The sequence below is a fragment of the Notechis scutatus genome, chromosome 2 (assembly GCF_049901735.1).
Source record: "Notechis scutatus isolate UNSWTSFEM ecotype Mainland chromosome 2, rNotScu1.2, whole genome shotgun sequence".
NCBI lineage: Eukaryota > Metazoa > Chordata > Lepidosauria > Squamata > Elapidae > Notechis > Notechis scutatus.
The window spans coordinates 28,558,452-28,579,094 of NC_142010.1; the positions used below are offsets into that span (position 1 = coordinate 28,558,452).

Sequence of the window (20,643 nt, forward strand, 5' to 3'; positions counted from 1 at the left end):
GCGACAGGAAGCCACCCCACCCCGGCTTCTTGGCAGTTTCTTCCTGGGCTGCTGGAAGCGATAGAGTGACTGAGAAAGGAACGAGGCAGACACCTGAGGAGGGAGGGAGGGAGGGAGACACCTGAGGGATGGGGCTGAGGAGGCAGGGCCGAGCGCTCCCTGAACTTGGTGGTTTGCTGGCAGGCGTTTTATTACCGACTAGGTAACAACATCAGATGTTACCTAGTCAGGTAATGAAACGTATGCAAGCAAACTACAAACTCGGATTCTCCCGGTCCTTGAAAAATGTTTCTGCTTGAAACCGGTCCCTGGTACAAAAAAGGTTGGGGACCACTGCTCTGGAACATCAGCCCACCTGAAAGAAGGTTAGCTCCAACCCTTGTGCAAGAGAACCCTTCAAACTTGGTCACCTGGGGATCCCCCAATACAAAAATCCTCTGCTTGCATTACATGTAATATCTTCCCTCTTGTGAGCTTATTTATGTTCATTGCATTTAACTGGACTTATAGAATTACACACACACACACACACTATTTTCTTTTTAAAAATAAAACGTGTGTGTGTGTGTGTAAAATATTTTTAAAAAGTAAATAAAAATACAAATTAATGTATTGTAGGAAAAAAGGAAAGAAAAAGATTTTTTTAAGACTTAGTGCAAGAAAGAAAAAAGAAAAATAATTGCAAGTAAACAAAAAGTACAATTTTAAGTTTACCTCTTACTCTATGGTTACAACACATCTCTATAATTCAATCATCAAAATCATAAATTATAAATTTGATGAATACATGACATACATACATGCATGCATACATACATACAATATGCATTGAAATATTAAGGTTAGTCTCACTGCACATATTTTAGTCAATATCTTGGGACGTGCTTGGAACAATAGTACTTAATTGTGGGATATCTGGTGAGATGTACACAGAATCAAGTTTTCTAAATACACTTTTCTAAATTACACTGTTTTGACAAACATACTGCAAGGTTCTCTTCAGCTGTTCCCTGTACTGCAACTTTTAATAAAAGAGGGGTAATGATTGGCAACAATCAGCACTACAGGTAGTCCTCGACTTACGACCACAATGGAGTCCAAAATTTCCATTGCTAAGCAAGACAGTTGTTAAGTGAATTTTGTCCCATTTTATGTCCTTTCTTGCCATAGATGGTAAGTGAATCACTGCAGTTGTTAAGTTAGTAACATGGTTATTAAGTGACTCTGGCTTGCCCATTGACTTTGCTTACGATTTACATTTGTATCGTTACAATTTATATTGACTGTTTCCTAGTATGATTTGATTGCTTATTGTACCCTATGAGACTATTATTAAGTGTTGTACCTGATGATTCTTGACTCTTGACAAATGTATCTTTTCTCTTATGTACACTGAGTACATTTGCACCAAGACAAATTCCTTGTGTATCCAATTACACTTGGCCAATACAGAATTCTATTCTATTCTATTCTGTTCTGTTCTGTTCTGTTCTGTTCTGTTCTGTTCTGTTCTATTCTATTCTATTCTATTCTATTCCATTCCATTCCATTCCATTCCATTCCATTCTTGTCAGAAAGTTGCAAAAGGCGATCACTGGATGCCAGAACACTGCAATCGTCATCAATACATGCATCATACATACATGCCAAATGTCTGAATTTTGATCACGTTACCATAGGGATGCTGTAATGGTTGTAAATGTGAAAAACAGTTATAATTCACTTTTTCAGGGTTGCTGTTACTTTGAACAGTCACTGCAATCAACTACCCATAGTCATACAGTGTTATATTTGTGAACCAACCTGAAGGTCTTGGAAACAGTCACTACTTGCATCAAACTCCACTTTCATGGCATAGCTCAAGTGTGTGGTAAGAAGGTTAAAGAAGGGTGAATAGAAGTTGAGGTAAATTTATTTCAAGGGCAAGCATGCTTAACTTGGGAAATCTTTTTTACAGTTAACAAGATAGCAGGAGGGCAGCAAGTGCAAGGCCTCATGCCACAGTGATTCTGATTAAGCAAGGTTACCATTTTTCTGAGAATGCTAAGCACAATTAGAGCACTGTTTCTCAACCTTAGCAACTCTGAGGTGTGTGACTTCAACTCCCAGAATTCCCCAGTCAGTATGCTTCTGGAGAATTCTGGAAGTTGAAATACATGCATCTTAAAAGTTGCCAAAGATGAGAAACATTGAATTAGAGCATTGAAGAAGAAGGAAAATAATTTGCCTTTTTAATTCCCCCCTCCCTCCCATAGGCTGTTCTGTATGATGTGTGACATTAACATGGCTTCTTTTAGCAAGCTACATTGGTGGTCAGAATTATTTCTTTAAAACTAACCCATATTGGACATTGTCAGCCTTAGAGACACAGAAATGAAAACCGCTGATTTTTGGTCATAAAAACTAATGTAATGCTATTCCAGAAAGTTTTATTCCAAACATTTTGCTCCTTAACTTAATCTCCCATGTGAAACTCTCCAAAATGGACAAAGTGGAGAAAGAGAAGGATCAGAAAAAAGGACATAGGTTGAGGAGCGATCACATTCACATTTCTCCTGGAAGAGAAATCCAGAAGGCAGAAAGAGTATTATACTGAGTAACATGTATCCATCTTGCTTAAACTTAGTTAGACAGAGAACTTCCATAGTAACTGTCTCTATTTCATTCCACTTGTCTTTCTGAAGCCATGAAGAGACAGAGTGTACTGTATAGTTTATAATCTGGAGCACCTCCTCTGGTTCATTTTATTGTTCATACGGCTTCCACTAAATCTTGCCTTTTTTAGTATTACAAATTGGTAAGTTCATATTATTATCCTTCTGGAAGCAAGCATACTTTATTATTCTGACAGGATTTTAGAATGTCAGATTTTTAGCTGCTGCTTTGGAATACAATTGGGTGCAATCTGTTTTATCAATGTGCTTTTAATGGTATTTTAATTAAGTTTTTAATTCAGATTTTTATTAATATGTTTACTATTTCATTTTTATTGCAAGCGTTGAGGCTGGTGAGGTGGGAATGATTAGTTTAGCTTGAGAGAGATGTTATGCAAAACTTACCTTAGCTCTCCTCCAAGATCATCAAACCCATCAGGTGTCTGTTAATGTGGAAGGATAAAGGAAAAGAAGTCTAGAGTTTAAATTCTGGAAACTGGACCCATATCTCTGTGATTCCTTTGTTCTGCAATGGACAATTGTCCACTGTGTTTTGCCTTCATTCTAGACTACATTTCTAATCTGGCCAAGCAATGTCTAGGGATCTGCTACCAAATTCAACTGAGAGCTGAATTCAGGGTTAAGTATCTGAAGACTTACAATCTACTGCTGTAGCCTAGTAGAATTCAGTGTATCTTAGAATAATCATTTGGGTTCAGACATATGATCTAGATTAGAGGGAGATTCTTTGTTTTCTCTCTCCCCTCTTTCTGGAGAAGAGGGAGAATTGTATCACAGTTGTATGCTGTCCGTTCCTTGAGGAAATATAAATTGCAGCCTGCAATGATAGCCGGCCAGCTGAGCATTTCACTATGTGTTTAAAATGAAGCATCCTTTTCTATATGATTTAAACAGATTTCAGGACCTTTCTTCACAGCCCACTTGTTGCGATTTTAGTCCTCCAACCAGCAAACTGAATTGTTGTGTTTCCTCTCTTCCCTACAGAGCCTTGGGAAGCAGTTTCCTTGAATTTTTTTCAATGACTTAGTACATGTCAACAGCCTGGAGGCCATTTTAGTAGCAATTGATTTATTTTTTCAGATGTTCTATTTCATGGATGAGAATCTCTCTCTCTCTCTCTCTTGTTTTGTTTGTCCATTCTTTCTTTCCTTCTTTTTTCCATTTCAGCTATTATTTATTTTCCCATTTTGTTTTGTTAAGTAAATAAATAAATAGCCATTTCATTTCCTGCCATGGCTTCCTATGCATCCTGAGATGCTTTGTCTTTCCATTCTATACATAATCCGCAGCCACAATGTACTCAATAATCTGACAAAGTCTATAATTTATGATATATTTTTTAAAAAGCCCTATGTTATATTGCATATAATGTTCAGAATGTCCCCTGTTGGATTGCAAAATAGAGAGGATGGATCTCATGTTAAGTATGATTAATGTAACAAATATTATTAATATTACTATTATTATTGTACTTAAATGAATGATATCCAGATACCTCACTGTTCATATAATGATACTGATGTATATTTAAAAACAATTATTTTTTAGAAAACTCATGTTAAAGCAGGGGTATCAAACTTGCAGCCCGCGCGCGGCCCAGATGAATCATAGACTGGCTACCCCCATCCCCATTTTAGCGAAGAGGAAAAAAGTCATGATACGCTATGTGACGGCGTGAGTTTGATACTCCTATGTTAAAGGAATACCCTTGCTGCTTTGTAAACTAAAAGCAATGCAATTGGTCTGACTTTTATCTGTGCCCAACCTCACTTATAATGACTCATTTCCTATTTCCACTAAGATGTCACTAGAGTTCACCTAATATATAGTTTAGTTTAGTTTAGTTTACCTTATTGTCATTGCACCTCGTACAACAAAATCAAACACCACCTTCAGTGCACATCATAACCATGAAAATGAACACAAACACACATCCTTTACACTCCACACATTGAACCGAAAACCCCCAATACCGCACCAATACTGCACTATACAGTAGAATGCAAAAGAGCTACTGCTATAGGGATACAAGCTGTTTTTCAGCGTATTTGTGCTTGTTTTTATTATTCTGTATTGTCTGCCAGGTGGTAATGGTTAAAAAAAAGGGTGCCCAGGATGAGATGGATCTTTGAGAATGTTTTGAACTTTCTTAAGGCAGCAGGAGCTATAAAGCTCTCCCAAAGAGGGGAGAGGGCAACCAATGATATTCTGGGCAATGAAGTTAACCCTCTGGAGTGCTTTCCTATCTGCCACTGTGCAATTGGCAAACCATACAGAGGTGGAATAAGTTAAGATACATTCTATGGTGCAGCGGCAGAATTGTCGCCAGCAGTTTTTCATTCAGTTGTTGTTTTCTGAGAAGTCTCAGGTAGTATAATGTCTACCGGGCCCTTTTGACCAGGGCTGCAATGTGAGCACCCCAGGTCAGGTCCTCTTTTATGGTAACACCCAGAAACTTAAAACTGGCCACTTGCTCTTCTCTGTGTTCATTGATAAGCAAGGGCTGGATGTCTGATCTGTTCCTTCTATAGTCCACTATAAGCTCCTTGGTCTTATTGGTGTTGAGGACCAAGATATTGTCTCCACACCATGAAAGCACCTCATCTCGGTAGGCAGACTCATGCCACCTGGAGATGAGTCCCACCACTCATAATGGTATCACCTATTACTTTCCAGCCAATTTTATTCCAGCCTTTCTAGCATTTTCCCAATCAAAAGCCTCCTAGTTTCTTCACAAACTCCAAGCTGCACAGAACCTTCTTAAGAAAATGAATGGGATAGCATAAAACCTACGGCTTCACTATCTCTTCCAAAGTTGGAAATCCTATTCTTATGCTTCTTTTTCTAAATAGGCATATTTCATAATGATAGAGATATTTCAATATCTCCTGCTAATTTATATAAATTATACTGAATTCCCAAATGCTAACTTATCTGCTTTTTCTGAATTAGTTTTATTTTTGTAGGAGGTATAGTATTTATTAAGCAATCAAATTTTTTTGATTGATTTTTTTTCTTAAAGGAAGCAATTTGATAAGTTTACATGTTAAAGAATACTTCCAAATCATAGACTAGAGAAATGAATCATGTTTTCTTCCTTACTTTTGTTTTGTTTTTGCTTTTGGTTAGAATTTCTTCATGTTATCTATTCTCCAACAATTTGCTGATTTTTTAAAAGGTCAACAAGATGGGCCAATCTTTCTTAGGCTATATATTGCACCTTGCTACATCTAGCATTTTTTTCATAATGATGTAGGTTGATTTCATAATCATGTCTTTCTATATTTATAGCTTAGGAACATTTTTTTGGCAGGCTGCTGAATTCATTGAGGAAATAGCAAGTGATGTATTTTATAGATTACTTGTGCATCTCAAAATGAAATTAAGACTTTAAAGTGCCTGGATCTTGGTATTTGTATTTTCATTAAGATAAATTTTAATTTTTAATAATTAGATTACAGTTAACCAGAATTGTAACGGACTTTGTAGGTCATCTAATCCAACCCACTGCCAAAGCGGGAGACCCTACACCATTTCTGACAAATGGCAGTCCAATCTCTTCTTGAAATTCTCAACTGATGGCGCTCCCACAACTTCCGAGAGCAAGCTGTTCCATTGGTTGATTGTTCTCACTGTCAGAAAGTTTCTCCTTATTTCCAGGTTAAATCTCTCCTTGTTCAGTTTCCATCCATTATTCCTTGTCTGGCCTACAGATACTAGCTTGACCCCTTCCTCCCTGTGGCAGCCCCTCAAATATTGGAAGACCGCTATCATGTCTCCCTTGGTCCTTCTCTTTACTAGACTAGGCAAGCCCAGTTCCTGGAACCGTTCGTTGTATGTTTTAGCCTCCAGTCCCCTAATCATCCTGGTTGCTCTTCTCTGTACTATTTCTAGAGTCTCAACATCTTTTTTATAATGTGGTGACCAAAACTGGATGCAGTACTCTAGGTGTGGTCTTACTAAGGCTTTAAAGAGTGATATTAGTACTTCCCTTGATCTTGACTGTATCCCTCTGTTAATACAATTTAGGATTGCATTAGCTTTTTTGGTGGCGGCTGCACACTGCTGGCTCATATTTAGCTGGTTGTCCACTAAGACTCCAAGATTCCTCTCACAGTTACTGCTATTGAGCCTGGTTTCACCCAGTCTATATGTGTACTTTTGGTTTTTCTTGCCTAAGTGTAGGACTTTACTTTTCTCTACATTGAATTTCATTTTATTAGATATGGCCCAGTGTTCTAGTCTGTCGAGATCCATCTGGATCTTGAGCCTATCTTCTTGGGTGTTAGCTATTCCTGCCAGCTTAGTATCATCTGCAAATTTGGTAAGTTCCCCTTCTATTCCCTCATCTAAGTCGTTAATGAAGATATTGAAGAGTACTGGGCCTAAGACAGAACCTTGTGGCACCCCACTGCTTACTTCCCTCCATGTAGACTTAGACCCATTAAGGACTACTCGTTGAGTACGGTTTGCTAGCCAGTTGCAAATCCATCTAGTGGTGGTACTATCTATTCCACTTTTTTCTAGCTTACTAAGAAGTAGGTTGTGGTCTACTTTATCGAAGGATAAGATTCTTTTGGTTGCTTTATGTACTTCTGGACAATAAGGAACCCTTGCCATGATTATAGATGCGTATTGAGGTTTTCCCCCATAGCAGTGTCAATGTGCTTTTCTCCAGTCCCTCTGATGTGGCAGAAATGTGTGCTGATATGCTTTACTTTGCCTGTATTGGTAAGTCATATTGTGTTTCAGTAATAAGATAACAACTGGTGCTGTCCACCCACATATAAAGCGGGACAACTTAAGGAAAGTGATTGATGGATTCCCTGCTGGTAGGAAAATCAACTAACAATTGCTCTCCCTATGGAGAGAAAAATGGTTATATCAGTTGTCAAAATGTAGACCTTGGCTAGCTCATCTACATGTGTTCATTTGTGGGCGCACATCTGCATGATAAAATAGGCAATGCAACCCTGCTTGTCTGGGTAGAATCTGCATGGATTAATAAGTACTGTACCAATAAAAATGTACAACCCATTTTGGAGGGGACCGGTTGTGTATTTTGTCCAATAAAGCAGGTAACTATAAAGCTGCTCATATTTCTTAAAGCTTTCTAATTCTGCATGGAAGAAGCAGTGAAGCACCTGATCCATAGGAAGGAAGGGTGGGAAGACACAAAGAGAAGTAGGGCAAGGGGCTCTTTGATGCTACTATACCCCCCATCCAGTCCTGCCTCATCTATCAGGAACCGAAGCTTTCTTGCATTGGGAGAGCTAAATAACACCCTCAACTTTCTCATGCAGGGTTTGAGGGCAAGTTCTGGTTGGAGAGAAGGAAGTAACAAGTAAGATACTTGTTGGCAAAAGGCCTACTTTCTTCTCATTTCCTTCTCTTCCCTGCTTCCTGGAAACCTTGTGGTAAGGCTGCTCTTATATGGTTCAGATACATGCATAGCATGATATATATAAAAAGGTAAAGATTTCCCCTGTCCAGTAGTGTCCGACACTTGGAGGCAGTGCTCATCTCTGTTTCCTAGCCAAGGAAATCAGTGTTGTCCAAAGATGCTTCCATTATCATGTGGCTTGCATGGTTATAATCCTGAAGGTGCATGGAAAACTGTTATCATCCCACTGAAGTGGTACCTATTTATCTACTTGCATTTGCATGCTTTTGAACTGCTAGGTTGGGCAGGAGCTGGAGAAAGAATGGAGCCTCTTCCTGTCATGTGGTACTTGAGTCTCGAACTGTCAATCTTTTGGTCATCAAGCCCAGTGTCTTAACCTCTAGGTCACCATGCCCCTATAGCATAATACATTGGTGTCCCAAAGGTGCTTTTTTTCAAGAGACAATTGGACTTTCTGGGGTTTTTTTAAACAACGTTTCGCTTCTCATCCAAGAAGCTTCTTCAGAAAGTCCAGTTGCCTCTTGAAAAAAAAAAAAAAGAACCTTTGGAACATTTTCACAGGTCTAGTGGTCTTCTAGGAGACCACTGGACATGAATCAAAAAAGTTATGTGCCATGCATCAGATTCTCTGGTACCATTGGAGATGGAATGTGTAGGTTTCTAGGGAAGAGTGGCTAGTGAGCCATTTGCCCTACTTTCCTTCCCCTCAACAAATCTATTATTCTAGAGATCATCTGCAAGGTATCAGATAACTTGTGGCTAAAGATCAAGTTCTTCCCTTTTCTTGCCATTCTTCCAAACACCAAAGGTCAGTAAAGTGCTGCACATCTTGCTTTCTGAATTTGCAGGAAAATTGGGGAGGTGATGGTGGGGAGGATGAAGCAAGAATTTCTTATTGGAGTTTGGTAGTTGAGTTAAAGAGAGAATCCTTTTCCTTGACATCAATACCTTCTAGTTAGCTAATCCTAGAATTTAAGAAAGAATCTGTCAGCGATAAAAGTGCTTAAAAATGCAAAAGTGACCACTGGAGAGAAAGAACTTTTCAGTTGTGAACTGTAATGGTTCTGATATGTTTGGAATCTTACTACAAAACTAGAAGAAATTAATCACTTCCCTATTGTTGCATGAAGAAAAAACTAGAAGATTGGAGTAATGAGTAACCACATCTCAGTGAGAGAAGAAGTTTATCAAATAAAATAAAGGAGGTTTTTGTACCAAGAGCTGTAAGAGGAAGACCGTCAAAACGAAGCAATGCCAGTGAGTAAGAATGTCCATAAGCAGATTTAGAAGCTATTCTGCAGTAGGGAAATTTAGAAAGATTTAAGAACCTGACAGAACAAAAAAGGGTTTGAGACTTCAGGGGAAAAAAAAATGTACCATGGAACAGGAGATAAGATAGTGGACCCTCAAGGAGAAATAAAATGAAATGAAAAGTAGAACCTTTATAAACTTTACAGTCTTTGTTGCCTAATGTATAGAGTGTGGAAAACAGATTGAATATATCTGAATTGCTACTACAGAAACTTTGATTTAATTATGCATGGAAAGCTGGGTCAATCACAGGAAGGCTCTTAAAAAATCAAGGTGTATTTACCCTCATCTACCTAGAGATACAGAAATCAGTTCAGTTGCCGGAATTCTCATAAGCCCACTCTTATCTTCTTAATAATATTGCTAAACAGGTGATATGAGAATCATGCTTGGAAAGAACTAATTTTAGTTTTAAGCAGCTGCCAGCAAGCTTTATAGTATGACACAGCAAAAACTGAGGTCCAGACAGTACCAAAGCCCACTGAACATGCTGATGTCTTCAGCAATTCATTGTAAGCTTATCCTCCCCAGTTCTCATCAGATTAAATTCAAAAATCGTAGGATAATTTAACACAAATTTGGAAAAATTCTTCATGCTTTGCTGCAATGCAGCAAAGATAAACAATGGGTAAGAATTTTCTTAATTCTGAAGTCTTTGTACAAAGTGCTTTTGGTTCCTAAGCCAGATTTTCCTTGAGCTAGATTTTTAAGAGTTTTCTAATAGTCATAGCAATTGTTTTAGCAAGGGATTATTTGAAAATCTGTCCCTTAGGCAATCTAGAAAAGGGGACACAATGCCCTTGCCCTATGGAAGAAAGCCTGAGCTATGAGAGTGTCCCGCAGAGGTAGACATTTCACCTTAGCCCGTGCTTCTTATGAAAACAAACTCTTTAGTTAAGAAATCAGCTTCAGTTTAAATAAGCTAGGAAAAGATTCAATGTTTTTCAATTTTTGCCTCTTTTCTAAAGGGGAGCATTACTGAATTCTTGAAACTACTTTCAAGACATAAGAATACAAAAAGATAATAAAGCACTGTTCTAGGTTCAACACAGCCACTTCTGAATTCCAGGACTTGCAATGATAAATACTTTCCAATTTATTTGTTTCCAGAGTCTGCGGACACTGCTATTGTTTGTGGTTGCTAAAAATGAATGCACTGGTTCAAATACACTCAACTGCTGAGCCACATATCAGCAATCAATTCCATTCTTCAAGGTTTCTACTTATGCGTGAGTATAAGTGTGGTCAAGGCTGCAAATACACATTTCTTTTTAAGATGGAGAAACTGGCAATAAGATTCAAGAGTACACAAAAGAAAAGTTACACTGACTGGTTCTTCCCGTATTCTCAACACTTCGGTTTTGCTTGAGCTGTAAACAACAACTTACCTTGGGTTGGACTGAGAAAGAGGGGTCATTTCTTTCTGATAGTGACTTCCTTGATTAACAGGCTGTGAAAGATACAAGAAATAAGGAATCAAACAATGATTTTGCCTGCGTTCTTTCAATGTATATAAATCTGAACTGTAATTAACTGTCGACAAAGTATATTGTGTATATTTAATTCTTACAAAAAGTAAAAAAAAAAAAATACTTTCTTAGTTTCAAAAATTCCCCAAAGAGGTTGGTGGAAATATGGAAGGATAGCAAGGCGCACATCAGTATAATATAAATTCACATAGGCAGTAAGATAATATATTTTTATATTGAATGAATCTGTGACATAACGTTGTGATGGGTAAGCATCTCCTTACATACAGGTTTCACTTTTCAAAGCCTCAGAAATACTTCAAATCAGTTCAACGCTCAATTGTCCTTCATACAGCTGATTCAGAAATATGGAGATTCTCCATGTGTCAGTTAGTACAATCTAGCTGATCAACAAGAGAGCATAAAAATACCACTCAAACAGCACTTACCACCTCTTATGCTTTGTTTAGTTGTTTAGTGAGTTGTAAAAAATAATAGTGCTGAGTGCACTTGTTAAAAGGATTTAAATGCCATGCCATTATGCTTCATGTCCCAAATTTAACAGAACAGTGAATGGTGAAAGATAGCATTTTCCCCATAGAGGTTCAGCATCACTCTTGCTGAACCTCTATGGGAAAGAAGGAGAGCCCCAGGGAGAAAATTCCTAGCATATCCCAGAAATGTACTCCTGAGCTTCCAGTTGTATGTTTAGACCAGCAAAATACTTAACAGATAACAGATAATCAGAGTTGGAAGGGACCTTGTATGTCATCTAGTCCAACCCCCTGCCCAAGCAGGAGACCCTACCACCATTTCTGACAAATGGCAGTCCAATCTCTTCTTGAAAGTCTCAAGTGATGACGCTCCCTCAACTTGTGAAGGCAAGCTGTTCCATTGGTTGATTGTTCTCACTGTCAGAAAGTTTCTCCTTATTTCCAGGTTAAATCTCTCCTTGTTCAGTTTCCATCCATTTTATTCCTTGTCTGGCCTTCGGGTGCTTTAGAAAATAGCTTGACCCCCCTCCTCTCTGTGGCAGCCCCTCAAATATTGGAAGACTGCTACCATGTCTCCCCTGGTCCTTCTCTTCACTAGACTAGCCATGCTCAGTTCCTGTAACCGTTCTTCATATGTTTTAGTTTTTTAAAATATGACAGTATCCAAGCTGAGAAGGGCTTTAACATTGGCCTGATTTAATGGTCTTCTTTTGGCCATTTTGAAAGGCAGATACAAAACAATTTTATTTGCTGCCTGATTATGTCTATTGTGCTACAGCCCACGGGTCGGATGCGTCATGTGTAGGCCATGCCCACCCCAGTTCCACGAAGGGAAAAAATGGTTGCGATACCTCACGTGACGGCGCGAGTTTGACACCTAGAATCCTTTGCTCACATTTTACTGTACTGCGGATCTTATATCAATATTAGAATCTGTTTTATTTCCCCATACCTGGTAAAACTAGTTTTCTCTGCCACTCTGATATCTGATTTCTATGTATAAATTCTGCTTTCTGATCAAAGGGGCTTTAAGCTCCTGGATGTTGCCATATTCTCTTATGCTGCTAGTATGTGAAGATTAAAGCTGACCAATCTTCATCCCTTAAAATAATATAACTGGCCTAACTTTTGAACACTATTAAAAATTCCACTCCTGTCTTAGATTTTTAGCTTTTTGACTTAATTTCAGAGAAATAACATTCAGGGTTGTTTAGAGGGGGAGGGAGGTCCAAGAAGCATAGTTTCCAATGGTAAAATAGTGAAAATAATATTGTATATTTGTATTATTCTTTTAGTTTGTGTTTTATGTTTGGTCCTCCTCTTTTACTTTTAAAGTGTTTGCTATTTTTTTGATTCTATGCTGGTCTTTGACCAAAATTTAAGTATTCTAAAAAAAAAAATCCTACCCTGAAGAAAACGGCTTATCACCAATGTATTTGGAACACCACTGTTTTGTATGTGGAAAATCAGACTTGAAATGCTTCTAGATATACCACAGCTGGAAATAAATTGATTAGCTCCTGAATGTGTAAGGAGATTACCTCATTCTCTTCTTTCCTCAATTCCCTTCCTTCTTTGCAAATTCCAGAGTTGGATTTGATGCAAAACAGTCACTTTAAAAAAAGTGTATTATACTTGACAGCTAAGCAGAAGAATGTATAATTCTCAAAGCTATTATATCTTTTGGAGCATCTGCTAAACAATTTATATTTCAGTAATATTTCCTGACACACCTAGTTACTACATTTCATTTTTTGTTAAACTATCTTTGACTGCAGAGTACAGCTTTAGTGCATTGTTGTTGTTAATGTATGTAAGCATCTGCTCCTGCCTGCTTGCCTATAGGAATTCTGAACCTTTGTAGCTTGAGAGAAAATCCCTCTCTTCCATCCAATTTTATTAAAGCTACAACAAAACAAGAAGGACATTGGATAATCATGCCACAATAGCATATGGTTGAAGCCATGCCTTGTACAGGAGGAAGGTCAAAGTAACTCTGTACATAAATATGAATATTTATATTAAAATGTGAATATTTATATCAAAAATGTACAAAGCCTACATTCTAAAACTCACAGAAAAGATAAATGATAGACAAAGAACGGCCTTCTGGTGGTGCTGTTGCCATAGATTAGACCTAGGGATAAAGAGGTTATCTCAAATTCAGCCAACATCTAGAACAAAAGCAATGCTTTCTAGTGAGAAGTTGTCTATAATCTACAAAGCAAAAATTAGCAAAACTCTGATGAATAAGTAAGACTGGAAGAAAGTATGACTAATTGAAACAAGTCTGGATGGTATCATTTCTCACAAGAAACGTTATATATAACATACAACTTTCTCCCTCAAAGCAAGGGAAACTAAAATTAAGCATCCATTTTTTTAAAAAATACAAGACTTAGAATATTAACATCACCGAATATTGAAAGAAGAAATAAAGTTGGTTACAGCAGTTTTGTTTCACTTGCTATAGAAATGTTGTTCTTATTTTTATCAGCCCTGGAGCTGTAGATGGTAACATATTTCTGGAAGTCTAAAGCAGACCATTAAGCCTTGCTTAATGTCAAATTCAAGTTCTAATAACAGAGTGGAAGAACTTGACATACATATTCATATAGGAGAAAATATACCATAACCTAGTTTAAGAGACTTTCAGATATATAAAGGAATTCTGAATTTATAACAGATATCACACTCTGAAGGACTGTGTAAATAACCACAAGCTCTCTAACTGGTCGTTAGAGAAGACAGTGATAATGTATTACAATGTAGTACAATATTCAGTTTAAATGTTATTTAAAGTTTCATGATAACCTCACATATTTTTAAATGGATCAATGGTTTGACCATCAAAATTTCATGTATTTGGGGCATTTATAATTTGCACACTCCCAGGGGAGCCGTCTATTGTGCTTAGCAAACATAATTGGTTTTTTAAAAATAATCAGGAGAATCCAACAATCATAGAAAATACAGAAATAACCAAAACTCCATGTGAAATCCATTAGAAATGTGAATATGGTCAGTGCTGCAATAAAAGCCCTTCTTCCTGCCTCTGTACTCAATAATTGGAGGAATTGACTCTGTAGTTTCTTCCCCAAACCCCAAAAACTTTAACCTTAGACTGTCTACTATTGACCTCACCCCTTTCCTAAGAGGTCTGTAGGGGCGTGCATAAGCGCACCAACGTGCCTACCGTCCCTGTCCTATTGTTTCTCTTATTCTTCTTTTATTTTTCTTATATGTACCCATTTCATGTATTCACAACTATGTATACACTTATACTTATTATCTTGTAAACAATTGGCAAATCAAATAAATAAATAAAATAAAATTCTGAGTCAGCAGCACCATTCTGTGAAAACAGCCTTATTGTATAATTGACAACAACAACAACCATTTTAGCCTAGTTATTCTGAAGAAGAATAAAGGGAGACAAGCAAGTTCTTAGTTGTGGCAGATGGACAGGACAGCTTAAGGGAATCTGACTTTCAGCTTTTTCCAATAGCCTTGAAAACAAATCAAGAATTTCAATTGCCAAGAATATCAACTTAACATTGCATAGAACTTATAATCCCACCCCCAAACTAAAGGAAAACACCTCAAAAGAATATACTATAAGCATCAGAGTCAAAATCTACTAAGTGATTACCTCAACAGAAATAATTCATTATCCAAAAACATTTTTTTTTAAAAAAATATTGGTTTCAAACTATAAACTGAGGAATGGGGATTCCAATGAACAAAGATTTCTTCATAGGTTCAGATTTTCAAACAGAGAAGCAACTAGAAAAGATTGTTGTCCAGTTACTTTTGATAATGCTCTTTAATGACCAACTCACTGTATTTCAGAATAAATAAACAAAAGAGATATGTTAGTTAGGCTGCAGCTTCTATAGCAGGGATGTCAAACTGGTGGCCTGTGGACCGGATGTATCATGTGCAGGCCACACCCACCCCAGGGTGAAGGTAAAAAAATCTCGCGATATGTCACGTGAGGGCAACGTGATGCAGCGAGTTTGATACCCGTTTTCTATAGCAGATATAAAAAAAGCTATGATTGAAAGAGCTGAGAGCCAGTTTGGTGCAGTGGTTAAGGCACCAGGCTAGAAACCAGGAGATCTATGAGTTCTAGCTCTGCCTTAGGCACGAAGCCAGATGGGTGATCTTGGGCCAATCACTTTTTTCATCTCCTGGAAGGAGGCAATGGCAAACCCCTTCTGAAAAAACCTTGTGAAAAATACTGCAGGGACTTGTCCAGACAATGACTGAGAATTGGACAGGAATGAAGAAGAAGAAAAAAGAGAGTTGTAATAATCTGTTCTTTCTCCTGTCTTGGTTTTTTGTAATTAACTTCTTATTTGGTTCCTCCCCCCCCACCTCATCCATTTCTTTTACTTTACAATCCAACCATGCCTCTTTTTCATTCTTCTGATTAGCATACTTGCACACAGTCCCTATGGCACTCTGTGTCACAATTATTTTACTCTGTTCCAAGCACTTTCTATATATCGCACCTAGTTTATATTCATTTTGCTGCAGGATTAATATATCTTTTAATATTTTTTTTCATCCATGATTCATACTGTCTCTTCCTGCAATTATTCTACCATCCCTCTCAATTTTCCTCACTTCTTATCTTTACTTTTGCTCGGATTTTTTTTTTTGCCAAGGACCCCTCTGGACACTATCAGAATATCCTTCTATCTTTCACCAATTCTCTAAATCTCTCACCATAAGCAATGAAAGCTTTTAGACTGATATTAATCCCTTTGCCCTATATACCTTTGAATAGATGTGCTTAAACAATATCTTTGGGGGGAAAAACAACAGTTTCCTTTAAGCAAACAATCGTCATTGCCACTGATTCAAGTCTTCAAATTCTCTATAGTTTCTTGTATAGTTTGCACTCATCCATTCATGTTATCTGTTTTACTATTTTTTCTCCTAAATCCCATTAATTCAGAATATCAACAGTGAGATGGACAGCATATAAATTTAATAAAAATAAATAATCTTCCCTCACTTTGCTGATTTGGAGATCTGGAATCTTTATTAGAAAGTGAATACTTCCCTTTAGTTCTGAGAATGTTCCCCCCGAATCAATGATGCAGACAGGACAAAATGAATGCCCTTCCAATGTTCACAATATTTCTAATAACAGTATTGAAATATTTGAAGGATATCACAGAGAAGAGAGAGACAACGTATTCTCCAAAGCACCTGAGGGCAAAACAAAAAGTAATGGATGGAAGCTTATCAAAGAGAGATCCATCCTAGAATTAAGGAGAAATTTATTGTCCGTGAGAACAATTAATCAGTGAAACAGCTTGCCTTCAGAAATTGTGAAGGTGCTCCATCACTAGAGGTTTTTAAGAAGAGACTGGACAGCTGTTTGTCTGGAATGGTATATGGTCTCCTGCTTGAGCAGGGGACTTGGACTAGAAGATTTCCAAGACCTCTTCCAACGCTGCTGTTCTGTAATTCTGATCTGATCTGATGGAATGAAAAAAGTGCTAAAGTGTTTTGGTTCTGAATATTTGAATCTCTGCCCATTTCAAGAATGTGCTCATAATTACCAAGAGAAGGATCCAATGAAGTGTATATAGGGTGTGTTAGGGATAACATTGTTTTACCCTAACTGTTTTGGGTAAAGATAATAAAATGATGAATCATGGTTTGTCAGATAAAGTGTATGTGACTTTAAGCTAAAGGAATGTAATTAAGGGTGCAGCTGTAAAAGTACTATATAAGCAGCAAGGCACTCTCTGGCTCTTACTGGCTGGCTTATTGAAGACTGCGTTCTTGCTGAAACGGGGAGTGAAGAAGTGTGTTGATATTTCTCAACGGAGAGAAGATTGGACTGATTTAATGTAAGTGTACTGACATTGGCTATTCAACACGGACTTTGCAAATAGAGTATCCCTGACAAGACTTGACTGAAATTGATATATGACTACTGGACTGTTTACATGACTATGCTATAATTCTTAAATGGAATAAATTATAATTTTGATAGCACAAGCGTATCTGTATTTTTTACTGCGTGTTAACGAGAAGGCTTATCTCACACATTTACCTGTCTTCCTATCTGACTTGGCTGCACATTCTGTTTAGTTTGTTTTCCTTAACACCCGTTGGGGAATCCAGGCTTAACACTGGTTATGGGCCCAGAGAGACTGCAAAGTCAGTTTAACTAGGATAAAAACAGGTTTATGTAAAAAGTGAGATTTTTGTGTTGTTACACGTTACAGTAAACAAACAGCTGTGTTTTATCAATTATATTTTTATATCCATATAGTGAAACATGGCACAAGTCAGTCTACAAAGTTTGTCCCTTATATCCAAGCTGGATGGAACAAACTATGTTTCATGGTCTATGAAATGTAGTCTACTTCTACAAAGAGAAGGTCTGTGGAACATAATTGAAAATCCACCAAACGTAGAAGAATGGGATCCTGAAGATGAGGAAGATAGTCAAAAGATAAAAGAATTTAAAGAGAAAAATGAACAAGCACTTTGTATCATAGGTCTAACTTTAACTGATCAGCAGCTTGTTCATATACACGGAGAGCAAACTGCAGTTGGGTGTTGGCAAAAACTGAGGAGGATTTATGTTCGAGATAACGTTGGTGCTCACATAAATCTAACACGGAAGCTTTTCCGCCGTATCTCCAAAAGAATGGTGATATGCTCAGTCATTTGAATACTATGAAAGGCATTTTCCAAGAACTGCATGAGAAGGAATTAATTTTCTCTGAACTACACCAGGTCTACATAATTCTATCATCATTAGACGAAAGTTTTGATGACTACGTAACTTCCTTGAAATATTGCCTAAAGAAAGCCTAACTTTAACTGATATCACTGGCAGATTGATTGAAGAGGCCAGAAGAAGACTTGAAAGAGATCAGTTAAGGAGGGAGCAACCTCAAAAGGAAAATAATGAATCTCCTACTGCATACACAATTAAAAAGTGTTTTAATTGTGGGGGGAGAGGACATTTTGCAAGATTTTGTAAGAAGCCAAAGCGCCAGAATGCAAGCCAGAATGCTGTAAGCCATCAAAGAAGAAATAAGAATTATGAGTTAGCAATGTATAGTAATGGAGTTGTAAAAAATAATTTATGGGTGGTTGACAGTGGTGCGTCTCACTGTATTACAAATGATAACAAAAAATTTGTAAAAATGTCCATGAGTTCACAACATATCTCATTGGCAAATGGATGGAAAATGAAAGCAAAAGGTCAAGGTATTGCTCATTGTTCTAGTATAAATGAGAACATAAAAATGTTATATGTACCTCAACTTAAATTTAATTTGCTTTCTGTTAGAATGTTGGTTAAATTAGGATACATAGTTACCTTTAAGGGAGATACTTGTTTAATTGAAAAGGAAGGTAAGAAAATTACTGCATCTTTAAGAGGTGACTTATATGTGTTAAATGATAATGGTTTAGAGTTGGCTAACACAGTTTATGATAATAAGAAACCTCATGAAACCTCACTTGTTACACCGAAGGTTAGGTCATTTAAATTTTAAAATGATTAAGAGAACTGTTCAACTATCTAAAGGAATAAGTTTGAAACCTTGTAATAAGTATTTGCAATGTTCTGCTTGTAATCAAAACAAAAGCAAAGTTATACCGGCAAATAGAGTTGATGGATTTACTACCAAAGAGCCTTTAGAGGTAGTATTTGCCGATATAATAGGTCCTAAAAAGCCAAGTGTAGGTGGTGCTAGATACATATTAAGCATAATGGACCACTATTCTAGGTATGGTTTTTGTTTTTTAATGAAGAGAAAAACTGAAACTGAAACTGAAATTTCTTTAATTGGTTAAAATTTGCAGAGAGGAAAACTAAAGGGAAATTAGTAACTCTTATAACAGATAATGGTGCGGAATTTACAAATAATAAATTCCAGAATAGACTTAGAATGGCAGGTATTCAACATAAAAAGTCTGCACCATATAGGCCTCAGCATAATGCATTTATTGAGAGAAGAGGCCAAACACTGCAATCAATGGGAAGGACAATGTTATCTGATTCTGGATTACCTGACAATTTGTGGGGAGAAGCTATAATGTGTGGGAATCACATATTAAACAATGTTGTTAATTCAACAACAGGTGAATTACCATTCACTCTGTGGCATGGTAGGAAACCTGATTTGAGTTATATTCACACATTTGGTGCACCAGCATGGGTGCATATCCCTACACAACTCAGGCACAAAGGACAACGTAGAGCTAAAGATTAATTTTTGTTGGATATCAAGCAAACCATAGATCTTATAGATTCTGGGAACCAGGTACATCTAGAGTATACTGCAGTGCTAGTGCACAATTCCTAGAACATATAGGATGGAATAGATTAGAGCAGGATTCAGATAATGATGTTATTATAGAACACTACAAGAGGCAGAAAGAAAATAATAGTTATAAGAAAAGTCCAATTAAAGAAGAAATCCATGAAGAGCAAATAGAACCAGATCAAGAGGAAATAATTGATCAAGAAGAGATAGATAGTCAAAAACAGGAAATAAAGGAAAGTCCACCTATAAGTCCTGTTATACCTAGACGCACAACGCAGTATAACCAAACCACCTGAAAGATATCAGGCAAGTATTGTTTGCCAAGTAAATAAAGTTCCTACTAGCATAGATGAACTTAAGATGTATCCTGCTAAGGATCAGGAGAATTGGCAAAAGGCAATGGAAAAAGAGTTAAATTCTTTAAAGGAAATGAAGGTTTATGAAGAAACAAAATTACCTCCAGGAGAAAAATCCATTGGGTGCAAATGGATATTCAAAGTAAAGAATGGAAATAATGGGAAAGTAATTTATAAGGCTAGGTTAGTAGCACAAGGATTTAACCAAAATGTATTTGACTATGATGAAGTATTTGCACCAAATCTTAAGGCTACAACTTTAAGAGCCGCTTTAGTATGGGCAGCTAAGAAGAATTATATAGTTAACCATTTAGACTTAGAAACTGCATATCTGCATGCACCATTGCAGCATACAATATATTTGAAAAAACTGGTTGGTATAAAAGATAATAAAGTAAATAGCAATGATTGTTGGAAACTCAAGAAGAGTTTATATGGATTGAAACAATCTGGCTATGAATGGAACCAATATATTGTGAAAGAATTAAACAATATAGGGTTTAAATCTGGTTTAGCAGATCCATGTATGTTTAAAAGAGAAAATAATGGAACGGTGTCATTATTGTTATTATTTACAGATGATATTGCTTTGATTACTAAGACCAATAATGAAGCTACT

General features: G+C 37.0%; 1 protein-coding gene across 2 annotated transcripts in view; it reads right to left on the bottom strand.

Moving 5' to 3' along the window:
* CFAP20DC (CFAP20 domain containing) overlaps positions 1–20,643 on the bottom strand; it is a 183,795-nt gene that overhangs the window by 43,967 nt on the left and 119,185 nt on the right. For both annotated transcript variants that reach the window (XM_087953924.1, XM_087953925.1), the window contains one exon: positions 10,779–10,840. In XM_087953924.1, the coding sequence (XP_087810050.1) occupies positions 10,779–10,840 (62 nt within the window). The remainder of the gene's footprint in view (positions 1–10,778; positions 10,841–20,643) is intronic.